The sequence below is a fragment of the Pteropus medius genome, unplaced genomic scaffold (assembly GCF_902729225.1).
Source record: "Pteropus medius unplaced genomic scaffold, Ma_sr-lr_union100, whole genome shotgun sequence".
In the NCBI taxonomy this organism is placed as follows: domain Eukaryota; kingdom Metazoa; phylum Chordata; class Mammalia; order Chiroptera; family Pteropodidae; genus Pteropus; species Pteropus medius.
The window spans coordinates 5,630,007-5,655,115 of record NW_024340698.1 but is presented as its reverse complement, the minus strand read 5'-3'; the positions used below and the strand labels follow the sequence as shown (position 1 = coordinate 5,655,115).

Below are 25,109 nucleotides of genomic sequence, written 5' to 3'. Positions count from 1 at the left end.
TCAAGTATTAACTAAATATCAAAGAGATTACATAGCTAGACCCTAAGTAAAACTAAAATACCCATATGACTATTTTTTCAATTCTGTAGTCTTCAAAGTTTGAACTAAATTGAGAGAGAATCCCTATCATGGACACTGTGAGTCTTTTCACAATGATCTGCTACTGTATTTTTATTGTGCATGATAAATATGTATGTTTTATTGTGAAACTTGTGTGAGTCATGTGAAAAATTAAATCCACTTGAAAAATTGAAAGACATTGCCTACTTGGATACAAAGCCTGATTTATATACAGTTGACCCTCAAACAACATAGGTTTGAACTGCCTGGATCCAATTTGTAGGTGGATTTTTTTCAATAAATAACTGTAAATGTACTTCTTCTTCTTTATGATTTTTAAATAATATTTTCTTTTCTCTAGCTTACTTTATTGTAAGAATACAGTATATAATACATATCACATACAACATATGTGTTAATCAACTGTGTATGTTGAGTAAGACTTCCAGTTAACAGAAGGCTATTAGCTAAGTTTCGGGGAGTCAAAAGTCATACTTGGATTTTGGACTGCACAGGGGGTTCAATACCCCTAACCCCTGCATTATTCAAGGGTCAACTGTTATGTATATATTTTTCTTGTACAAATGTAATATTTTGATATTTTCATTTCATACATTACTTGGACAAATGAATTAATTTGGTTCCTAAAACAGTTCTATAGGGAAAGTAGGATAGGTATTAATGTTCTCATTTTATCAATGAGGAAGAAAAATTAGCTAATGAGCAGCTCACCAAAGTCGGGATTCTATCTGAGATTTTTTATTACCCATCTATTGCTCATTCCTTGAGTTACAAAAGAATAAAGTCAACCAAACATTCACTGTTCATTAAGTGAAAGCTTAAAATTCATTTAACTCTTATACTATTGTCTGAATTTAGTTTTACAAAGTTAACTTGTGATTAGTTTTGCACTTGCTAAAAATATTTTAAAATTAAATGTACTGTTTCAGAACTGAATTAGTCTCTCCTCTGTATACTTCCTTGTCCAATGTGATCATTTATACAGGCTTCAGCATTGACTTGTGACATCGAATGAGTACACCATTTGAAGTGAATGAAAATTGGTTTTGTGATTTTTATAATACCCCCGGTTCACCACACTGAATTGCCACAATGCTGTGACTGACGATTCCAGTTTTAACATCTAACAAACATAGTTGATAGACATACTTTTTAAATGATTTACATATATTAAGCCGATTTACAAACATCAACCCCTTCTCCTGAAATCCAGAGTTAATTTTTTTACTTGTTAGCTGTGAGATTGGAGTGAGGATGCTGGCGACATTTCTTTTTCTTGTTCTCCATAGAAACAGGGTAGTACAATCTAAGTTGGTAAATCAGTGACAAATAGAACACAAGTCACCTGGCTTCAGTTAGTTATGCTGCTATCTTTAAAAAGTGCCTACTTCAGAAAAGGCTAATTTTGAGATTACAGACATTGAACTACTATAGGGTTAATTTAAAACTCTGATACAGATGGAGCTGAAAAATCCCTGACAGGTTTGCATAACGAACAAGTATGGTGTTTTTTTCTCCCAGCAGGCAGTTTTAAGGTCAGACCTATGACTCAGAGCTGTGTACTTGGTTGAGGATAGGCATCACTGACATGTTGCCAGTCTGATTGTCCAAAAGGGCTTGTGCCCAGCTCAGGTTGCTCCGTTATCCCCAGCCAAGAAGCTACCTTTCGCTATTTTATAGAGTATTTGAAAGTCAACTATCGTATGTACTTTGTAGCTTTTCAACCTAAAACTTGATGAACATTAAGTGCCTCCTTAGTTTTTGAGAGATAAATCCTCCATTGCCACTAGTCTGTCATGGTCTGGGACTGTATGATCATATGTGTACTTTGCCAAGATAAGTGTTTTACTGAGTTTATTGTTTTATAATTCATTGGCGAGGCATTGTGGTTTGGTGCAAAGAGCACTAGACTTGGAATCAAAGTCCATTTCCTGTCTGGATGGATTATTAACTGAGGGTAACCTTAGCATAGTTGGCATAGGATTTCCATGGCATCTTCTCTGCATGAACAAAAATAATCTGCCATTTCAGTAAGTTTCGGTGGGTGCTACCTGATCCACTTGAGATCCTTTCATCCTTTTTTTCCTTTTTGTCCATTCCCTTGTAAATCACAACTCTTGTTCTTTAATGCAGCTGACCGCTGTTAGGTATTAGAGGAAAACAATCTGATTAACTTACTATCCTTTTTAGTTGGTTCACTCCATCGTTTTAAATTTTTATATTCCTTACAGCATTGTTTATAATAACAGACTGTAAGCAACTTAAATGTCTTTCAATAAGGGACTGAGGAAGTAAATTGTAGTATATCTACACAGTGGAATGCTATGTACATGTTACTAAAGGAGAAACTTTTAATGTACTAACATGGAAAATTCTCTAAAATATATTAAATAGAAAAGGCAAGGTATTGAAGAGTATGTATAGTATATCACCATTATGTTTTTTAAAAAGGAAAAAGAACAATATATATAGTTAGCTATTTTTCATATGCCCAGCATCTCTGGAGATGTTAGACACACCAGTATCATTAGTTACTGATGGAGAGGAGGAAGTGGATGTCTGGGCACAGGCAGGGGAGGAAGACTTTTCACTATATACCCTCTCGTACCTTTTCAAAAATACATATTTAAGAAATAAATCCACACACCAAAAGAATGTTCACAGCAGCATTATTAATAATGGTGAAAAAGTAGAAACAACTCACGTACATTAACTGATGAATGAATCAACAGAGTGTGGTATATTATACAATGGAATGTTATTTAGCTGTAAAAAGGAGTGAAGTGCTGAGTACCTACAACATGCTAAGTCAACCAGTTACAAAAGGTCACAGCTTTTATGATTCCATTTATATGTAATGTCTAGAATAGGCAAATCCATAGAGATAGAAAGTAGATTAGTAGTTGCCAGGGGCTGGGGGGAGGGGATAGGGAGTGACTGCTGAGAGGTCCAGGGTTTCTTTTTTGGTGATGAAAATGTTCTAGAATTAGACAGGGATGATGGTTGCACAACTTTATGAAAACTATTGAAGTGTACACTTTAAAAGATGAATTTTATGGTACCTAAATTGTATCTCAATAAATAAAAACAACTCGGTGAAGTCATGAACATGAACACTTTAAGAATCACCGTGAACATATAAAACGATGAACAACTTTCTTAAGTTTCCACCTAATATTTCCACTGTAAAAATATTTTGCATAGTATCACTGATGGTGCCAGAAGACTTCATATCCTATAGCTCCTTTCACTAACATTCAGTGATCTTTTCATTTTACAGAGGAATATTGTTAACCCAAATGAAGCCCTGATTGATAGGATTTTAGACCAAAAAAAAAAAAAGGAGTTTGAATTATATGGGATTGAGATGTGGCTGCAGGCTTTCCCCAGACCCTGCCACTAGGAGAGAAGCCTATGGGAGTTTTTGAAGGAGCCTCAAAGAGTCCTTTGGATGACTCTGGCATTTCTTTCCCCACAACTGATCCCAGAGCTGCCCCTTTCTCTATCCTGCCTCCCTGGGCCAGTGATCTGCCCTTAATCTCTTTCCTGTGTTCTCCTGGGTGGAGCTGAGTCTTCAGGGTTTAAGGAGCCTTTCCTGATAAGGTATTAGCTTTGGGGCTCTGGGGTGAGAGATTGGTGGACCTGACAATACAACTTCTCTTCCCATAGTCACTAACTGTTCATAGGTCGTTGTGGATTGTTGTCCATCAGGACAGTTGCCATCATAGCATGTGGCCTGTCCATGGGTTGGCTGAGTACCAGTCTTCTGTCAGTCTTCCCAACTCCAGGTACTTTAACTTGAATTCATCTTGGGGTGGGCATGATCACAGTGTGTCTTTGGTTAGGAGTGGGGTACACGGTACATATTTCAGTTTGCCACCCCTGAGACCTTTAGGCATTCCTGTGCTCACTGAAGCTAGGTCTTCCAACAAGCAACCTTACCTCACCTGAGCTGCTGAGTCCTTTAAGTGACTTAATAATACAAGGTCTTTAAGATCCATGTCCTTAGCATTCATTCAGAATTAACTCACATAATGTAAAACTAACCTGTGTTCTGGCTGGAACCACTATTCTGATGGCATAGGTAGCCTGTTTTTGTTATTGATCATCAAAGGCCAACTTAAGATCAGAGGCATGAACTACACAGGTGGCCTGCCTCATTAATTAGTCACATCACAGCAAGCCCTTTTTCATCGTGTTAGAGTCTAATCCATTGGGCTCATTGGGCCCTTACTTGGTAGGAAGGATATAGAGAAGAGCCTTCCTCACCCTAAGACTGAGCAGGTGACCTAGATCTAGCAGGTCTTTTCTTCGCACTAGAGGATCAAGAGAGCAGTGTTTTGTTTTCTCTAGGTCTCCGTCATCTGTTCCTAAACCCTCCTTATCCATGCGGGGTTACATAGCTCTCTCCTCTGGGCTGTCCCGCTGCCAGAGGTCGATTCCTCTGAGTTCCCAGGACTTTTAGAATTGCTCTCTGGTGCCCCAAGCATTCTCAGGCCCATAATCCTGACAGCTGGTCTCTTAGCCAAGATCCTGAGCTCTTATCTCTTTTCCACATATCCCCTGTGAACTGCTAAACTTGATAAATTCCTCTTTTGCAGGAATCTGCTACTTGAGACATCCATATTTTTAGAATGTAATTGAATAAATAATATTTTGTGCTCACTGTGTGCTAGCCACTGTTCTAAATGTTGCAAATGTTTACCATTTTATTTCTCTGAACAACCCTATTCACATAGGTGTTATTGAATCCCCGTTTTATAGGTAAGCAAATCGAGTCACGGAGAAGTTGAACTTGTTTCCACACAACCAATAAATGGTGGAGGCAGGATTCAATTCTAGACATTCTGGCTCCAGAGCCCATGCCCTTAGCCACTACACTGTATTCTCTTGAAACTTGATAAAATAGATATACACATATTAAACTCAGGGCAAATTCCATATTATTTGTCTTAAAACAATGTTAGTGGTTCAGACGGTCTCATATAAAATTAAGACTACAATTCCTTTCATGGAAATCTTCAAAAATAGCTGTGATTCAGTCTAAACCACTTTATTTGAATTCCATTGGATGCAATAATCACCATTACTCTTTATTTAGTTTTCCATACCTTCAACAATCTGGTCTTATTTACACTAGGTACGTATTTATGTATTTGTTCTCTTTGAGTATCACACTGCTTGAAAATGAACAAGAAGGGTTGGGATTTGAGGTAAATGTGATGTAATAATTTCAAGTGCATGACCTTTGGTGGCTTCTGCCACTTTAGCTGCATACTGTTTGCTGATCTTCGTATTACTGTTGTTTTGTTTATGTACTCGCTGCCTGGCATGACAAACATACTGCTTGACTTCAAGAGCTTTGACACCACTCACTCGTGTTCCTTGATTGTCCTCTTTTTTCGGCAGACCTTCTGCTATTCCATCAACCTGGTCCTTATCTCTCTTGGCTCTGTATAAACTGCAGCTTCCCGGTTATCTCAGCTGAAGTTTATGGGCTCCTTGACCCCACTCTTGCTATATAGCATGAGAGAATCTACAAAGTGTTCATCAATAGATCATAATCATACAGCTGTCCCTTAAGTCTTGAAGTCTGTGACCCATACACCTAGCCTCTGCTGATGATTATCAGAAATCAAGGGACCATGAACCCCATTTATCATAAAATGTATTCTCAGATTTTACATTGTCATCAATAAAGAGCCCTTGCTGGAAGCAGCTTGATATGGTGCTAGGAAGAGCACTTTGGGAGTCTGGACACTCAGGTTCTAGACCTGGAGCTGCTGTTAATGCAGGGAAGCAAGTCATCTTCACTCTCTGGGCCTTAGTTTCCTCATCTGTAAAATGAAGTGGTTGGACTAGATGGTATCTAAGGTGTTTCCAACTCTATAATTATGAAGATGGAAGCACCCACAGACCCCATCCATTATACTCTGTCCAGACTGTCAGAGAAAATAAGCTACCCTTTGGGGCAGTGACCTCATGTCAGGCCACACACAAGATCACCCTGGCCTTTACTTTGGTCTTGCTGCTGAGTTTTCACATAATAGTGCCTGTCCTTGCAAACAGAATACCTCTTTCCATGGAAAGTTATTCATATTTGTTCTCAGTCATGAATCACTGTGGCAGCCACCCTCCTGGGTCCTCCTTGTGAATATCTGCTTCAAATCCAGATTGAGACACTGCTCAGGTAGACATACAATGGCCCTTGGGGAAACTTAGCAGATGGGGGAACCGAGTGAGGCTTTTATCTTAGGTGCTTTCAATCCTCTAGAAATCTGATTGCCCCTTCTATCAACCCTACTACCTAACAAAATCTAGACTTGCTGGGTGGCACCCCGATCACTGCTTGATCTCTTTCCTCCTGTGCTTCCACTCCCAGTTCTGTGCATCATGACCAAGACCCACAGAACAATCATGAGTGTTTCCAACCTTTACCCTGAAATCCGGGCCTATCCCCTGTTGGGGAGTTGAAAACACCAATGCATAAAAAGGTAACGTGTTAATTACTGTCATTTGGTAAATGAAGACAGTTTATGTTATTAGTTGAGATCTCACACCAGGAAGCAGGGCTCATAAAGTATTGTGATAACACCTTTGGTCGAGGCAGTTGATCTCCAATAGCAGTTTTAAGAATGAAGAAGTAGAAGTTTATTTGATTTGCTTGTTTTTTTTTCCTGTTATGGATATTAATCAGCTGGGTAAATTAGAGACGAGGGTCATGGCATGTTTAGCCCTCAAGCATCTATCACAGGTTTGAAATGTCCATAACAGGTGGCCTTGGTGAATGCCAGGACTTAGCATGATTGAAAGGGTGTTTTGAGTCATGGCACATGGCAACATGGAAATAAAACAGATATGTCTCAAGTAGGTGGTAGAAATAGACTGGAAGAGAATTTTAACACCTAAAATATGACAAAGATTTATCCCTACCGGCTTCTCAGTTTCATGATACATTCATTTTCCTTTGATCTGAGAGTCTGTACTTCTATTATATATTTCCTTCTGAAACTGCTGTTTTCTTCTATCATTTTTTCTCTGTATTTTCTCTTTTAAGTGACACTTCAATTTTTTTTAACCTGAAATCATCATAGTGGATTGCTTTGAAAGTCATTTGTTCATCGTTGTCCTGATGTTAATTTCTGATTAAGGGCCCATAAAAATATATAGAGGATGTAGCTGGGATAGTTCATACTTCTTGGTGAGAGTCTCTTAGCAGTATAGGAAGGGGCCAACTTTGGGGACTAGAGAATTTAAAACTGTTATGAATCATGGAATGACATTTCCAAAAATGAAATGGCAGAGGCTATGGCATATGTTTAAATTCCTAATCTCTGTTGAATATTACAAGGAAAGCTTTATAAGCCCTGGTTAATTGTGAAATGAACAAGTCCACTGGAGTGAATTAGCATTTTTCAAGGTGCTTTGCTATTTACGGGGTCCTGTGTTTCATGTATCTTACCTCATTTGTAACAGGTCTTTCCCTTTGCTCTGAAACTGAGAGACCCTTTAGGGAGGAAGAATTCCAGTTTTGCTTTCCTTTGGATCTTGCATGATGAAATTGCCCCTCAGGTGGTTCAGGGGGCCAGGCTCCCTTGTCTTATTCTTTGATGAGTGCACCCTGAATTGTGACATTTAAGCAGTGACTTTGCAAGATTTGACTTGTCGGTAAGAAAAAATACTCTTCTCACCCTAAAGATTGACAGGAACCTGAGATGGCTGAAGCTGTACTGGCCTTTTTCTGGCGAGAACTCATAGGACAAGAAATACTCGGGAGAGCTCAGCACCGAATCCCATCATATCATAGTGCATGACTGGATACCTTAAGCTCGCAATTGGAGTCACTCAGTAAAATTGTTGGCAGAGGAACTAGTAGCCCAACAAAGTTATATTGAGAAAAAACTTGCTGTGTATTAATTTATTGGTAGTAGGCATGAGGAGAAGAATAATGTAAAAAAAAAAAAATGAAGATCAAACCACTGATAAATCCACAGAATCCATTCCAGATTCTTGTAAGCCTCTTGCCTCTGGCCATGACTAATGGCCAGTGGTTGTTTGAATAAGTTTTCAGCCATTTGGAAATTTCTTCAGTAAAAGAAAAATATAGTAAAGGGAGAAGGATGACCACAAGCCAAGTTGTGAACGAGGAACTCCTGAGATGTGGGCCAACTAGGTCACTGAATTTGCTGTGTTTGACTCTTAGGTTGCACCACTTTGAACTTTGGAAGTTTGATCCTCCCAGTGGTGGTTCTGAGGTAGAGAGTCTGAGATTATGATGCGGGGTGAGAATCTCCACAAGTGTGATTCCATCATAACCTCACTGTTAGCCCCATTTCTCTCTTGACAATTTGGATCCCATTGGGTTAGTCATTGACATCTCCGAAGAACCTCATTATAAAGCCCCAAATAAAGTGCTAATCTTCCCCAACCCAGCCCTGCCTCCCAAATTCCCCATTATGTCCCTATCACTAAGAATCACCACATCAGAGGGATTGCCAGCTCCTTCCCCTCCGATTCATCTAACCAGTCCTTTCAGTCCTGCCCTACAGTGTCCCTTATATCTCCTTTCTTTTCTGTGTGCACTGCCATTGCTCTCATTCATTCATTCCACACACACACACACACACACACACACACACACACACACTACATGTCATCTGGACAACCACAGTGCGCTTCTAGACTCTTTCTGCCTCCAGACTCCCTTCTCCAAGATCCATTCTTATCACTGCTTGCATTACCATGATCTCACCCTTCCCTCACACCAATTACAGAAAGACTCCCCATACTCTGGGTTTCCCTGCCTTCCTAGCTTGATGTGCCACCACTTTCATATCCTATGCTCCTGCCCACACTGGGCTGCATCCTGCTTCTGGAGCAGACCATGTGTTCTTCTCACACCTTTGCTCACACTGCCTTTTCATGGAATTCCCTCTCCTCATGTGAAAGTCTTCCCCATTCTTCAGGGACCAAATATTATCACATTCATCAGATCTTGTCTGATCCCCCCAAACCTGATACAGCCACTGCCTGTGATAAATCTATACCACTTTATATTAGCCATTTGTATATTGATCTTAGTACACTTGGAAGGAAGGACTATAGTATATTTTGAGCAGCAAAATATACTATACCTCATAGTAGGACATCTGTTCAATAAGTATGCATCTTATAAAATGAATGAATGGGGTGGTATCATCTACAGGTGGGGCCCAAGGGTAGGTTAAAATGTAACTGCTGATTCCACATATAAGTGATATCATGTGATTTTTAACTTTTTCTGTCTGGCTTATTTCACTTAGCATGATAAACCTAAAAGCAACAAATGATCAGGACAAACAAACAGAGACTCCTGGACATGGGCAATAGACTAATGGTTACCAGAAGGTAGGGGGAAGGAGGGAGGGGGAGATAGATGGGGTAAAAGCGGTCAAATAATGTGATATCAGAAAGAAATCTATGGGAGGTGAACACACGATGTAAATATATATATGCCTTACTGTTAATGTATACAGCTGAAACTTAATGGATTTCATTAACCAATGTTACCATAAAAATAAATAAATTTAGTTTAAAAACATAGAACCCAAATAACAGTAAGAAATAAAAAAAAAATGTAACCGTTGAGTAGTTGGAAGACAAGCATGTGTAGATAACCTCTGAAGTAAATGGCTTTTAGAGGATCACATACAAGAGAGAGCTTGAGACTTTTGATGCCTAACACTGGCTGGAAAAATCATCCTGATGTATGCTGGAGTGTGAAAAACTAAAAGGTCTGAAATGTGGCCTTCAGACACTAATATACACCAGTCAGCTCCACCAACAGTATATAAAGGCATTTTGTAAACACTGCAGTGATTATTAAGGATATTATTAACATTGTACTGTTAATGCATAATGAAGTTGGTTTAAATGCTAATGAACCAGTGATTGTTCAGGTGTGTGCTAAATAACCATCAAGATTTCCGAACCACTGATCCAAGACAGGGCAAAATTAGCAGCTATTCTTACTGAAAAACTGGTTTTCACCTCACAAAAGGGCCTTTTCTGTTTTGGTTTTGTGAAATTGGTAGTATTGTGATTTGAGGACATGGATGTGGGGACAAATGTCAGAGCAGGCAGTGGTCACACTTCATGAAGTTTTCAGGAAGGCATCGTTAACCTGGTTGAAGTACTTTGCTGATGAAATAGATGCTGTCGTTGTATGGCTAAGCTCCCAGTGCCTTGTTGTAGTTGATGAATTAATGGTCAGGAAGTAATTCTCTTCTTCTTGTGCTTTTCTCTTGTGTTTCAGGCAAAATAGATTTATGTTTATTTGCTAACTTCTTAAGGCTGTCAGTCCATCTTCTATTGTTTGTTTTCAAAATGATCAGATGACTAATGGAACTACTACACTTGCTAAAAGAATACAGCTCCTGATACATGGCTTGAAACTAGAATTGACTTCCTAGAGGAAAGCACGTGGCACTCCAAGCTTATTGTTCGCAGCACTATAAGAGGGGCATTTAAAAATACCTCGGCTCTATCTAAAAATATACCTCACTAAAATCTAAAATTTAAGGTTCAGAAAGGTTCATCATCAAATAAAACAAGAACATTTCCTTGGGGGGGAAAAGTTTAAGTTTATTTTAGGAGTGTGGTATTGCTCAGATTGGCCAGTCTCTCTGCCATAATTGTAATCAGGCTGGATAAGAAAGGCTAGAGAGGCATGGAGGAAGTGATGATAAAAGCTTCTTCTTTTCCCTGAAACAAAAAAAGAAAAAAAACAGAAGGAAAAAAAGGCAGGAAATTCTCGTGTATGTCGTTGTCCATGCAACATCCTGGCTTTTACTGTTATTTTCCAGCTAACTAGGAGTTACTGACAACTTCAGCTGTCTTTAGAATAACTTTTCACTAAATTCTTAGAAAATAAGAATTGTGAAACTCATTCATTCGTTTATCCATGAAGCATATTTTGCTTCCCTGCAATACGCTGGGAATAGGAAGACGAATAAAACATATGCCCAGCCCTCAGCCTGGTAGGAGAGAGGTGTGAATAGGGCTGAAACCAGTGACATGCACTAGACGAGACAATGTCTTTAAGGTAGTGAGCCCAGGGTCTGTCCCAGAGTGAAGGTTGACTGCCTTCTTTGCAGTTCGGTGGCCAAAGCCACTTTTAGGGTTCCAGGTGGAACTGTGTTTTGCTTCTGTGTGAAGCTTAACACTTTTTGCTTTTTTTAATTCATTTTTTTTTAACAAATAGTTATTGTGGGGAACAAATTGTGGAAGAGGGTAGTGAGCTCGGGGGCAGGGAACATGGTTGCAGTATTAAATAGGATGGTCAAAGAAGACGTGATTGGAAAAGTGACTTGCAGCAAAGCCTTGAAGGGAGTAGAAGAACAACCATGAGAGGCTCAGTGCTGAGGGAATCGGTGTTGGGACCCTAAGGTGGGGCATGTCTCCAGGGTGCATGGGACAACACAGAGGCCGATGAGGTTGGAGTTGAAGGGAAGAGGCCAGAGAAGGAACAGAGCAGGAGTCATGGGGGTACTTACAGGCTATCCTGAGGACCTTGGCTTTTCCTAGAGCTTGTTCCTAATGGCCAGCCTCCAGCCATTGGATGGCCTTTTGAGCTACTACAGTATGATAGGTTGCCATCTTCATTTTCATCCATATTTTTACTTTTATTGTCCTTGACAGTGAAAATCAAAAGCAAGAGATTTTGTTTGTGAAACAAAGCCTCTTCTTTGTGTACATAGTGGGTATACACATGTATGTCTGTCCTGTCCTACTCTGTCTGACACTGGGGAGATATGTGGCTAGAATTGTTCTTTTCAATACTTCTGCTGCTCTGTGGTACAAATCAAGGAGGACGTAGATAATACCCTTGATATTTATATTCATAGTGTCTAATCCCTTTTAATTATAGTGGTAATATAAGTCTATTGTTATAGTTACTTTATTGTTAATAGCATAAAAATGAGTTTTTTGCAGGGCAAATGCAAGCTCTTTTAGGCATATAAAGTGGATTAACAAGGATGGCTCAGCGTTAAGCTATGCCAGAGCTGAGTCCAAATTTTATTCCAGTACAAGGATGACTTTCTATGTGGCCTCTCTGGCTCTGGAGCTAATTTGGATGCTGAGTAGCGCCACAGGTATTTATATGTAGTGTTTGGTATTTTTACTGGGTCCTATTCTTCTCCCTTGGATCACCTAAAATGGTTAAGAATTTTCTAGTGGGATTAAGGTTGTGATCTCTGGGGAGGGGTGGGCCATCTGCTCTCGGTTATTTTTGTGTTAGCTGCTTCCCCTTAAATGTATGTTCACAAATGAGCCACAGCCTTCTCAGGTGGGGTTGAGGGAGGACTGGTCTAGGTGCTGCTCCTGAACTTGATCTCTGAACCATGGCTTCCCATAGACACTCAGGTAAAAGTTTCATATTCTTTATCTTCTCTTGAGCACAAGTTTGTTAGGGCAGTGAATCCATCGTACTTTTTGATGAAATGATTTTAGTCTTGTCTGAATAGTAAATAAGACATAGCTGGTCTCTGTTCTATCCTTCTAATGCTGTTTCAAAGATAAAAGGTTATTCTTATTCAAGTAAAATTAGCAGTTTGAGTGGCTTATTTTTAAAAAAAAATATATAAATATTTTATTTGTATATTTTTCGGGACATCTTATGAAACTATAAGAGATTATGTGAGGAAAGAAGAGTTTTCTTGGTTAGAAATTTTTTATTATTTGTAAGATACAAATTATCTTGACAGTGCTTTAAGTTGAATTCAAGGTGTTTAGAAAAGGTCAATTGAATATGGAACTGGAAGGAAGAATATGTATAACTAAATCCGTAATGACTTACCACATATCTTCCCTTTTTCTAAACAGTCTTTTCAGTCTTCCTGAAGAAACAGCTAGGATCCTTTTGATATGGCACTTAGGTTATTAATTGTTCTTATCAGAAAAAGGGGCAAAAGTTTTGAACCTCTAGACCATCCTTACCAGGAGAGTCTTCCTCTTGTTTTGTATCCTGCTATTAAGGAAGCCCTTTGGCCATGAACAAGACACCACGGAATAGGGGTCAAAGGACTAAAGGATGGCCAGTCTCCTCAGAAAGCCTGGTTCTCTCAACTCAGCCTTCTATCTGTCTCTCCTCCAAAGCCAGGAATGTCACTGTTGCTCTGGTGCCTTCTGCCTAAGTAACAGTCCTTTTCTCAGAAACCAAGCACTTTGTCCTGTCCCCAGCTTTCAGATTAAGGGACAAAGTAATTATTAGTGGCAGTCCTTTGGGAAAAAAAATATTTTTGAAATTTGTAATTGCCTGCCAATATTTAAACAATGGGAACACTTTCGGAAATGTCTCCTTCGGTATTTTAAAACAAATATGCTGCAATGGAATTCCCTGCTTTAATGAATCAATATGCAATGTCTCCCTTACTCTGAAGTGTTCAAAAACTTTCTGTTTTTCCCCCCACCACCCAGGAGCCATTTTATAAACATAGTACCACATGCCTGAGATTGTGGTATTAGCCAACATACACATTCTCAGGGTGTAGGCAAACTATTCAGCTGTACCAGTTGTTCCAGTGAGCCTTGAATGCATATTAACTGGTAGAATAAGTCTCCATTTTATTTACTAATTAAGTGGCAGGATAAGCAAATAGCAGATTTAAAAGGTGACATAATTACAGCGCACCGACCTTGGGTTTTCAATTACACCAAATCCTGATGTTATTCTTGCTTATATAAATCTGGAGGCTATAACTGTGACTAAATTAGACAAATTAACTGTCATCTTTTAGATGAGTTTTTTAAATCAGAGACTATTGTTTTGTATTGCATTAGGTTCATAGATACATAAGAGCAGATGAAAGTCCTCAGAAAGAAAATTCTTACATTACCATGAAATGGGCTTTGTATGGACAGAATTAGATCAGAATCCATTTTTAGTGACCATCCACATACTGAGAGGACATTTCAAGGACAAGAATTTATACTTTTGTTACTGAATAATTACAGTCGGCAAAATTATGTATATTCAAATCCTTTACCCATTGGCCTTTTGAGTTGAAGATCACGTGGGGGTGCCATATTATACAGCCATTAATTCTCTCTACCAGCCATTACCCAGTGGATAACACACCCCCAGCGGTCTGTTTTCAGGGTGGGGACGAAAAAATGAAATGGTGGGGTGAGAGAGAGTAATCAAACTGGATTGGCTTCTTAAAATAACTGAAAAATGGAAGCCAGAATATTTGGTCAAGGGTGAAGCTGAACGTTTTGTACTTTTAATGACTACCAAACAACCGCCTACTACTTCACCACAACTAAAGAAACTAAAAACACATGTTCTATTACTGCCAGGTTGAAAGCACTTTTTTTTCTATATGGAAGATAGAATGTGCTGCACATAATATGTACAACATTAAGAAAACCTTCGACTATGGACGGAATAGCACTAGAATAGAATCTGGCTGAGTGCAAGTTCAATGGCACATAATTTTTTTTTTAATAATCTATTCAACCCTCATGATACCAGGTATAATCTAAACTGTTATCTGTCTATCAGTGGTCCACAAGAGATTTATATTGTGTGGATATGTTTATATCGTGGATATAAAAACAAGGGCTCCCCCCGCCAAATGCAGCATACAAGTGTAGTTGCAAATAACATTGAATCATTCTGTACACATTCTGTTTTTAAGGGAAAGAACACTTTCTGATTTTCTATGAAATTCTATGAAAGACTACTTTTCAGCTGTGATTCATGAATTCCGTCTCATTCCAGCTATTTAGGTATTTATTCCCAAATGTCTGACGATACCTCCAGGTGTGTGAGCATGTCTGCTACACAAGCGTCCTATTCATCGGCTAAGGCTCCATTCCATTTGTTGAATGTTCCATTTGTTGTATATTGCAGGAAAGCAATATACCCTTTCTTTAGAAGCCAATATTTATACACAGAGTGACTAAAATACTGGTATGTTGGACTTAGCAATTAACAGACCAGAAATAACCTGATTTTTTTTTCCTTCTGGGTTGCTGTTCATTGTTTACACTGTACATTATACCATTTCGGGAAAGCACATAGCTAGAAAAATGCTACCTAGTCATAATACTCACTTTTTCCTTAAATATTCTTATTTTGAGCCACTCAGGCATGAGGGGAAAAATAGCAAGAAATATGTGAGAAAATACACATAAAAACACAAGCAAGATTATTAAATACAAATTGAATCTTCTCTAATGAGAGGTTTATAGTAGAAAAAAAGGTTGCAATGTTATATTACTTGTATATGTGCACGGTTAAATCAAAAACCAAAACCTTTTATTGAGATTTTGAGGTTTATGTAGGCACCTCGTAGCATGTTGGATGTCGTTCAGGAATTTTCTGAAAGAGGAAGCTTGTTTATTAAGTGAAGAGTGATGTGTGTTTGAAGCAGGCATAGCAAGAAAATCACCCTACCATCTTGGAGTAAATATTTAAAATTGGATCGCCCAGTCACATTTGCAACTCCGTCTAACCTAATAAGTCTATACAGGATTGTCGGTTAGATGTCAGCACCTTAACATCACAGGAGCTGCCTCCTGCTTTTCTAAAACAGAAATCTTTGCTATAAAATGCTTTTAATAAAAAAGAGGTTTTAGAAGCTTAATAGTGGTGATTTATCTCCATCTGTCAATCAACAGGCACATGCTGTGTGACTCGTGTGTACAAGGCCCTGGATTAGGTCCCAGGGGCTCCTAGTGTATTGGCAGACTTTTCTATGATAGAGAAACCTCTTTACTATGTATGGGTGAGGGCCACACTGTGAGGTTAAAATTAGTCAAAGAGCTCCTCTAGAGCAAACATGGCCTGGAAAGCTATGGGCAGGAAGGAAGCGGCACTGTAATAGTATGTATCCAAGTTTCATTTAATGATCGATGACATGTCCTTTCCCAGAGAACAGCAATAGGTCAAGACAAACAGATCTGGAAGTTTTGGAAGGTTAAAGGCTTTGGATTTCATGTATCTAGAAATTGCTAAGGGGATAAAAATTATTCCCTAAGAGATAAACACCTAAGTATACGTCATTCAGTAAGATTAAAGAGAGCCCCAAAGAAGAGGTAAATGCCCTCTTCATTTTTCTCTATTCTCTTACTTCCAACAAAGGGAAAGGAAGGAAAATACAAAGCTTTTTGTTTCCTCTTGAAGTCAGAGATTAACTATGGCTCATTTTGGTGGAGCCCATAAATCAGGGTATTTGCTATATTTTTGGAACCTTTCAACATTGTCATTTATAAGCTGTTCTCTTAGAGTTGTTAACCTCTTTGAAAATAAGCAGTAACAATATTTTGCTCTTGTACACATCGTCCATATTTTATGCAAATTTTTGACATGGTAACTATCTTGTCAGCGGGAATGTATTACTGCAGCTTCCTCCTAAGTACATTGTGTGGTGATTTGGAAGAGTTTCGGACCAAATAATCATAAGGTTAGAAAAACACGAGGTAAGCTAATTCAGGTTGCCCAGAGTTCCACTTAATTGGATTTATTGCAAGAGTACTAAAGTTCATGAATTTGCCGTCGACATTGTTAACATGCTCTAAGTATTTCCATCCTGTTTACTTATTAGGCAATAAAGTCTGCATTCCTAGAAGTGCCTATTTTATCTTGACAAACAAGTGTTTCTACGCATGAGAAAGGCTTTCAGTTCATGGTGGAAATCAGTTCTAAAAGGATATGCCCTTTGAAATCTGTCTCTCCATCTGGACACAGGCTCTTTGGGTTTAAGTGTACAGTGGTGGGAAATATAAGATAACCCTGGATTTTTCACACTGCAGAAAGGAAAAATAATAATGCCTGGAGTTAGGACCCCAAAACACCAAGAGGCGGGACTTTCCTTAATGGTGCCATTAACTTGGAGTAGATTCATTTAATTTTCCTTTTGCTTGGTTTAAGACCCTGTGCTATAGGAATGATAAAGTGGTGAGCAACTTCATTGACTGACTCCATGTTCAACACACTCTCGTTCTTCCATGTTCATTGGTGAGCCATGGATTATTTCATCATCTGGATGCCTAGAAACTCTGAGGGAGTCGTGTTCTAGAACTATGAAAGTAACCAATGAAGAACTTGGCTTTGGTAAAATAATGGTTTGAAAGTATATATTTTAAAGTGGTAAAGGCTTGGCAGGTAAGATCTCTCTGGTACTGTGAACCAAAACCTCTGAAAACCTCTAAATAGAATTCATTTGTTTTCCAGTGGTTTCTTTTTTTGTGTGACACTAATATCTGTATTTTTACTGTAAAACTGGGACTCAGAAATAACATGAGATAAGATTCTCCTTAGCTGGGACTCCAAACGGTACTTTAATATAGAAATATTTGGAATCATTTCTTCTTTGAAAGACACCAAAAGAGAGTGATATTAAAATGAGTAGAGTTCAAAGGTTTTGTTTTTTTTTTTTCTAAATAGAGACTTTGGTATGGTCCAAGAAGATAATCTCTGAAGGGCTAAACCAGCTAAGGTTACTAGCCACACAGGAAGCCAGTGCTGTTTAATCTTATCGCTTCTGATTTCCTACCAAATGGCATTTAGGAGTCACTGATAATTTCCTGGCATTTATTATTACTGGAGATTTATTTGGTTCCTCTACTCAACTCTTAATAAGAAAGCAAATCTTTGTCAAATGCACAATTTCAATATGGAAAAGCTAATAAGACAAGGATTTTATGTGACATGTGAAAGACCAACAAGAAAGAATTAAGGAGAGTGATTTTCAACATGCTATCACTGTGACAGACACTTTTCTATACGCACAGAGGCTAAAGGCAGTTTAAAAGCTGCCTTATGTAAACAGTGCATAGTTCAAGGAGATGGACCCTGGTTTCACCAGGTCTCTACTTTTCATTTCTAACACAATTATGTAGGGGAAGGAACATTCTGCTTTCCTTTTGGGGTGAAAGTGCCACTAAGAACCATTCTCTGGTTGCAGTAAATCTCCGAACTGTGACATGATGTCTCAAGCAATTGTCTTTGTCCAAGAATGCCACTTATTTGCTTCAGTCATCAGTTCTATGGAGATGAGGGGCTCTGTCTGTGTGCCAGCATGAGTAGGAGCTGGGCTGGCCCAGAACATGATGTTTGTCAGTGGTCCGATTCTGTCTGGGGGCTGGCTTCAGAAAGTGACCAAATTCTGACTGACAGTTCACCAGCCTTCACTGAGGCGTGGTCTGAGGCACAGGGTGTGGTTTCCTTAGCTCATACTCTGCTATTTGGTTGCCTATGGCAACAGGATCCAAACAACTTGGACATGTGTTTGTGTATATATATATAAAAAAAAAAAACACTGGGAATGAGACCCAAAGTGAGAGTTGGGGCCACTCAGTTAGTGGAAGAGCTGCGGTAAGTATTGGGCAATTAACTGCTCTTTGCTTCTCCCTCATTCTTTTTCTCTAAATTACGCTGGGAATGTCTGCTAGCACAATAACCATGTTTGTGGGTAGTTGGAGAAAATAGTGTCCATTCTCGTGTTTCCTGCACAAATTAAATAATTGCTTTCGATTTGGCCATGTAAGTTTCTTTTTCAGGGACAGAGGAACAAGTTAGTGTATGTTTAAAGAAGCTGAGAGTTAATAGCTATTCACATTTGGTACCTTTTGGGTAGCAGGTTTAACAGAGTGCCTTAGCAATGCTTGTGATTGCAGGCAGATGGTCTAGGGTCAGGGATGGGTGGGGGAGGGAGACAAGGGGGATTGTTCATATGAAGGCAATGGAAGGGGTTCTTGGGCTTAACATTTCTTGAAAGTCATCCTCCCCAGATTTTACTTTAAAATCGCAATTTTTAAAACAGCAAATGTCCTAAGTAGTAACACTTCATTGATTTTATCTATCCTCATTTTCTTGAACGAAGGGGGATTTGATTTTGGGGAGTCACGAAAAACTGCACATCCCTGCGACAAGTAATTCATAGTTGCAAAATTTGCTAGTACTGATTGAGAATGCCACTTTTATAAATCCTCTCTTGTTTGATTGCTCAGGTCTAAAAAGTCAGTAAACTATCTTGGACAAAATTTCTTAGGATCATTCAGGGATTAAAAAGTGTTCTGCCATATTTAAAGTAAATGCAGACATTTTAAACAGATTAATATGGATTGCTTGTATGTCTGGCATAGTCTAGAGTCAGCAGTACATTTTTCTTCAGGCAAAGTGAATTTTACAAACAGGAAACAGAGACTCCAGAGGATGCTATTCCCCCACAAAACAAGTTACGAAGAATGATCTGGAAGCTGGCAGGGACATTTCTGGCTCACTACGTAGAACACAGCCCTTAAAGCAGAAGGTCTGGGTACCTCCCTCCCGCAAGCTGGCCGAGCCAGCCAGCGTGTCGCCGGGCTGAGCATCTCTCTTCTGAGCAGCTACTGCATGCAGACTGTGCCCAAAGCTGTGTGTCCCTTTGTATAAAACAACTCCTTCTCTCTTGCCTGCTCCATCACACCCTTGCACTGTTCACATCACTGCTCAGATTCACCACAAAGCCCAGGGGCCCTGTCTGGCCAACACAAGCTCTGATTTACTTGTCCTCATCAGTGTCCTATGAAGCAGCACAGTGGGATATGCCAAGAGGGGTGTCTCCCAAGTTCCCAGGGACTCACTAGCCATTGGCCTTCTGGCTCCTGGGAAGCTACTGTCAGGGGTTCTTTCTTCCCAGGAGTCATAGTGAAGTATCTGATACCTTGGCGCCTGCAGCCCCAGCACGACCTCGAGCAGCTGTCCGGGGGAGCCTCTGCGGCAAAGCACGCTGGCCTTTCCATTGGTCATTTGTTCTGCCCGCTTGCCCCCACAGGTCCTTCCAGGTACAAGGTGGGCACCATGGCCGAGAAATTTGACTGCCACTACTGCAGGGATCCCCTGCAGGGGAAGAAGTACGTGGAAAAGGATGGCCACCACTGCTGCCTGAAGTGCTTTGACAAGTTCTGCGCCAACACCTGTGTCGACTGCCGCAAGCCTATCGGTGCGGACTCCAAGGTAACTGGTCTGCACATGGGGACGGGACAGGGTGGCTTTCCTGCAGCTGAGACAACAAAAGCTCGCCTTCTGCTGAGTTCTCATCACTGTGGCCTCCCGTGTGGAAGGCAAGGCAGGCAGCTGTCTATGTGGGGCTTGGACTGGCTGGCGCCGAGGCCCATGCCAGCTCTTTTGGTCGTACTCTTGTTTCAGGAGCTTTGAGTCGTCCATCCTCACCTCAGTGTCCCTGACGTTACAAGAACATTCATCTTGGTGTATCCCCGGGGTGTTAAGGGTGATGTCATCTCAGTAGTTGGCCCCTGCTCACCCCCCGCCCTGTCACTCACAGCAGCCCGTACCCTTCTGCTTGGTTTCCAGGAGGTGCACTATAAGAATCGCTACTGGCATGACACCTGCTTCCGCTGTGCCAAGTGCCTTCACCCCTTGGCCAGTGAGACCTTTGTGGCCAAGGACAACAAGATCCTGTGCAACAAGTGCACCACACGGGAGGACTCCCTCAAGTGCAAGGGCTGCTTCAAGCAAATCGTGGCAGGTACTGCCCACACTCACCCCCCTGGGGCGGCCAGGGAGGAGGCCTGAAAGCAGAGATGGTGGCGGGGGGAGGGGTTGCTTGTGAAAATGGGGCTAATGCTACTGTGAGCTGCTCTTAGCTTTTAGCATATATATGCACGCATATATATACATGTATACATGCGTACACATATATGCTCGCACACACGCACACACTCGGAAACTAAAGACCACTGGAGAGAACTGTCTGTGGCAACAGAAGGAAGTGAAAAGTATGTAGCACTTTCTCATTTGGGAATAGTAAGTCATTGAAGCATGCTTCCTCCTTAGGGTATAACTCTGGGTCAGCCAGTCCCCTAGGTTATCTCTAAGTCCACAAAGGGCATGGGAGTGGGAGTGGGGACTCAGGCATGTACTCCTCAAACACTACAGCAGGGGTCCCCTCCCCAACAGATCTGGGTTGGCACACCCACAAGTAGGCCACTGTCGAGAACCCCTCACAAGTAGGTTCATCAGAAGCATGGGGCCAGTAACTGCAGGGCCTGCATTCCCTCACCTCTGGAGGGCCCAGGGTGGGAGCCGAGTGGATGCAGACCCTGCAGAATACACTCAGTGGGGCTATCCAATTGTTTCTCCCCACCCCGCAGGAGATCAGAACGTGGAGTACAAGGGGACCGTCTGGCACAAAGACTGCTTCACCTGCAGCAACTGCAAGCAAGTCATCGGGACTGGAAGCTTCTTCCCTAAGGGGGAAGACTTCTACTGCGCAACTTGCCACGAGGCCAAATTTGCCAAGCATTGCGTGAAGTGCAACAAGGTATGTTGTCAAGAGAGTTCTGTGTGGACTGTTGTTTCTAGAAGCGTTTGACAGTTGGCAGAGCACTTGCACACACACTATCCCATTCCATCCCCACGACAGCCCTGTGACGTGGGAATTATTATGCTCATTTTACAGATGAGGAGACTGTGGTAGGAAGAAAGCAGTGCCTGAGCCAAATCAGGCTGTCTGACGGCACTCACCCCGGAGGCGTGGGCGGCCCTGGCTCTCCAGGCCAGCCTCTGTCACCTAGTGACTATGTAACCTTGCCTAGGGGCTCGCCTTCTCTAAGCCTCAGTGTCTCCATCTGTAACTCGGGGATAATAATAGCACCTGCCTCCCATGGCCGTTGTGGCGATTAAATGAGATACTGTAGACCAAAGCGCCCAGCACAGTGCCTGGCACGTAGTAGGCATTCAACAAAATGGTTGTTGAATCTGAATCCGGTGCTACACTCCCTGGTCTAGGCCATCACATCTGGAGGAATCACTTACCAGGATCAGCCCTGGCATGCCGAGTGCTTTGTGTGTGTTACCTGCTCTAAGAAGCTGGCTGGGCAGCGTTTCACCGCTGTGGAGGACCAGTATTACTGCGTGGATTGCTACAAGAACTTTGTGGCCAAGAAGTGTGCTGGATGCAAGAACCCCATCACTGGTAGGCTAAAGAGTCCTTGCTAAGTAAGCCAGGCTAGGTTTTGCGCATGGTAACCATCTCTCATTTTCCTGTGTCGTCGGTTTCATCCACAAAGACCCCAAAGAATACCCTGTCCCCTTGCCATTGTGGTCCCAAAGCTTCCCAAATAGTTTGGATTCTCCCCCAGGCCAGGTTAGCTTTTGCAATACAGAACACTTCCTGACTGCTGCTGACTAACGATGCTGTGCTGCGGATTTCACGAGCCTGAGACCTGTGGCCACCCAGGGGCAGCACTGCTGCGCGTGATTATGGTGGTAGGGGTGGGGAGGAGTGGGGAGGGAGGGAAGATGTCATGGGGGGAAGGGAGGGAGGGGAGGCTGGAGAGCCATAGGATGGGATCATAACACCCTTAGCGGAAGGCTAGCTTAGAGGTGCCTGTGGGCTGCTTATATTGCGATCAGGAGCCAAGCTAATCACTTCATTCATCATCTCGCGGCCGCGATCCACATGCCCTGGGCCCTTTCCCTGCCTCCACTGTTCCCATCTCCCCGGGGAGCCTTGAAATGTACATTTGAGAAGACTTTTGCCATCCTCAGGGAAAAGGACTGTGTCAAGAGTGAGCCACCCAGTCTCTAAAGCTAGGAAGCCCCCAGTGTGCCACGGGAAACGCTTGCCTCTCACCCTGTTTCCCAGCGCCAACCTCCGGGGCAGGCATCCGGGTGGAGAGAGGACTTGTCCCTCGTGGGTGGTGGTTCTTTATAGAAAAAATCGAAGCTTAGCAGCTCCTCGAGGCCCGGTAAGTGCACACCCCGCGAACAGCTCAAGTTTGCCTCCTGGTGGCCAATTTGATGCCATGGCCCTGACCTAAATCACAGAGACTGGTTATGCTGGGAGGTCGGTGCGCGTCAAAGGGCAACCGCGGTAGCATGGGAATGTGGGTTTTTTAAATCAGGGAAGGCCTTGGCTGAGCTCCGGCATCTTCTCAGGTCCTTGAGAGCCATAGCAGGGTTGCGGCAGCGTGGCGTGGGGGACAGTGCACGATGGAGAGGGTTGGCCTGGGAGTTGGGCAGATGCTGCCCCGGCGTGCTTGTTGGCTTTATGAACTGGCAAGGCGGTGGCGTGTTTCTCACCTGTATTCACTCAGCTGCCTCTTTTGTTCTCTTTTGTGTTTTCCACAGGGTTTGGTAAAGGCTCCAGTGTGGTGGCCTATGAAGGACAATCCTGGCACGACTACTGCTTCCACTGCAAAAAATGCTCCATGAACCTGGCCAACAAGCGCTTTGTTTTCCATCAGGAGCAAGTGTATTGCCCTGACTGTGCCAAAAAGCTGTAAAGTGACAGGGGCTCCTGTCCTGTAAAATGGAATTGAGTCTTGTTTTTTGTGTCCTCGCCCTCTGCCCTGCACCACCTATAGGGAAAGAGCGGCCTTTCACCTCCTCAAAGTTGCTCCTTCTGTCTTTTCTCCCATTTTACAGTATTACTCAAATAAGGGCACACAGTGATATTAGGGTTTAGCAAAAAAGCAGCTCTGCAGCAAAGTTAATTTTGTGATGGCTACAGTTAAAAAACACTTAGATTGACTCTTCTGCATGTTTATCATAGAGCAGAAAAGTGCTAACCATTTAGCCGCTTAGTGATGTAAGCAAGAAGCCTAAGAGATAAAGCCCCCACTGAGATGCCCTTCATGGCTCAGCTGGGAGCCACCGTGTCATCACACGACACACAAGAGTTGAAGCGGCTGCTCCAACTCACTGCTCACCCTGTTCTGTGAGCAGAAAGAGAACTTAGCAAAATGCATGGTTTAACTTCCTCATCAGAACCTTCCTTCTGTTCTTTTGTGCTTTTGAATGAGTAATACAAATTTCCAGAAAATTAACATTTGAACTTAGCTGTGATTCTAAACTGACCTTTCCCCCATACTAATGTTTGAGTTCCACATGCGGCGTGTTTTCTGAAAGTTCCCACTTTCAAACGTGGAACATGCAGGTGATTCGGAGAGTGTAGGCAGATCTGAGAAAATGAGCCTGTTTCAGAGGATCGTCATCACAGCAAATACTTCTGGAAGCTTAACAAAACTAACCCAGCCGTCCTTTTTTAAAAAAAATAATATTTTTGTTTTAATTAATAGCAACATAGTTTATGGGTTTGGAGACTTGCATGAAAACATTTTAGCCCCCTCAAACGTTCCTGCAGTTTTGAAATCATCTTACAGACATAACCATAAAACTCTAGAGGGGTAGCTGAGCAGGCACCAGGACTGTCATTGACATGGATGTGACATTTCCAAACAGTGACAAGTTGAACCCCTTGTAACATAGTAGTTGTCTGCTCTTTGTCCATGTGTTAAAGAGGTCCACCGAGTTCCTTCTCTTGTGGTTCTTAGGACTATTCCTCAAGAGCTTATCTGGATCTCTAGGGGGAGTGGGGAGGCCACCATCCTCAAAGGCAGAACCGGGTTTCCATGTAGTGCTTACCTGAGATGCAGGATCACCTACTTAACTGTATTCTATCTACATTGTTATATTACACAGTAGAATGAGATATCAAAAGTGAACATGTAATGACAGTACATATTAACATTCTCGTAGCAGTGGTTAGAGAAACTGATGCCTCATTTCTACATTTTGTCATTAGCTATTATCATCTGATGTTTCAGTGTATTCTTACAGAAATAAAGCAGCATATAAATAACTTGCCTCCTGTCTTTTAATTCTGCCTGGTGGAATGCTATACGGTGATAAATGCTACTGACCCAGAAACATGAATGACTTGTTTTCTTTCAAGGACATACTCAGTTGATTGTGATTGTATGGAACACAGGAATTAACACACAAGACAAAACAAACAAACCTATAACAGCACTTGGATCCAATTAAAACAACCTGTTCTGACCTAAAATAGCATTTCACAGATGCTCCCATGCCTTAAAAAGGGCAAATTGATTGTCTTTGGCCAGGACGGTGAGGGGTGGGAAGGGAACTGAGGCTGAAGCATGTCCATGAGAAATCATCATGGCCTCTGTTTTGTTGGCTGTCCTTTCCCAGTGCCTTCTGGAGCCCCAGACCCCAGATGAACACTGCT

The 25,109-nt window shown here is 41.6% G+C and overlaps 1 protein-coding gene across 7 annotated transcripts in view; it reads left to right on the top strand.

Annotated features, from left to right (window-relative positions):
• The window catches only part of FHL1 (four and a half LIM domains 1), a 57,932-nt gene extending 33,213 nt beyond the window's left edge, over positions 1–24,719 (top strand). For 3 of the 7 annotated variants that reach the window (XM_039874970.1, XM_039874951.1, XM_039874960.1), the window contains 6 exons: positions 19,887–20,068; positions 20,426–20,600; positions 21,226–21,395; positions 21,863–22,049; positions 22,625–22,824; positions 23,207–24,719. In XM_039874970.1, the coding sequence (XP_039730904.1) occupies positions 19,913–20,068; positions 20,426–20,600; positions 21,226–21,395; positions 21,863–22,049; positions 22,625–22,824; positions 23,207–23,290 (972 nt within the window). In that variant the 5' untranslated portion in view covers positions 19,887–19,912 and the 3' untranslated portion in view covers positions 23,291–24,719. Of the gene's footprint in view, positions 1–12,384; positions 12,487–19,886; positions 20,069–20,425; positions 20,601–21,225; positions 21,396–21,862; positions 22,050–22,624; positions 22,825–23,206 lie in introns of those variants that run through there. The other 4 variants (XM_039874942.1, XM_039874978.1, XM_039874989.1 and 1 more) reach the window with 4 other exon arrangements.
• The last annotated feature ends 390 nt before the right edge of the window (positions 24,720–25,109 follow it).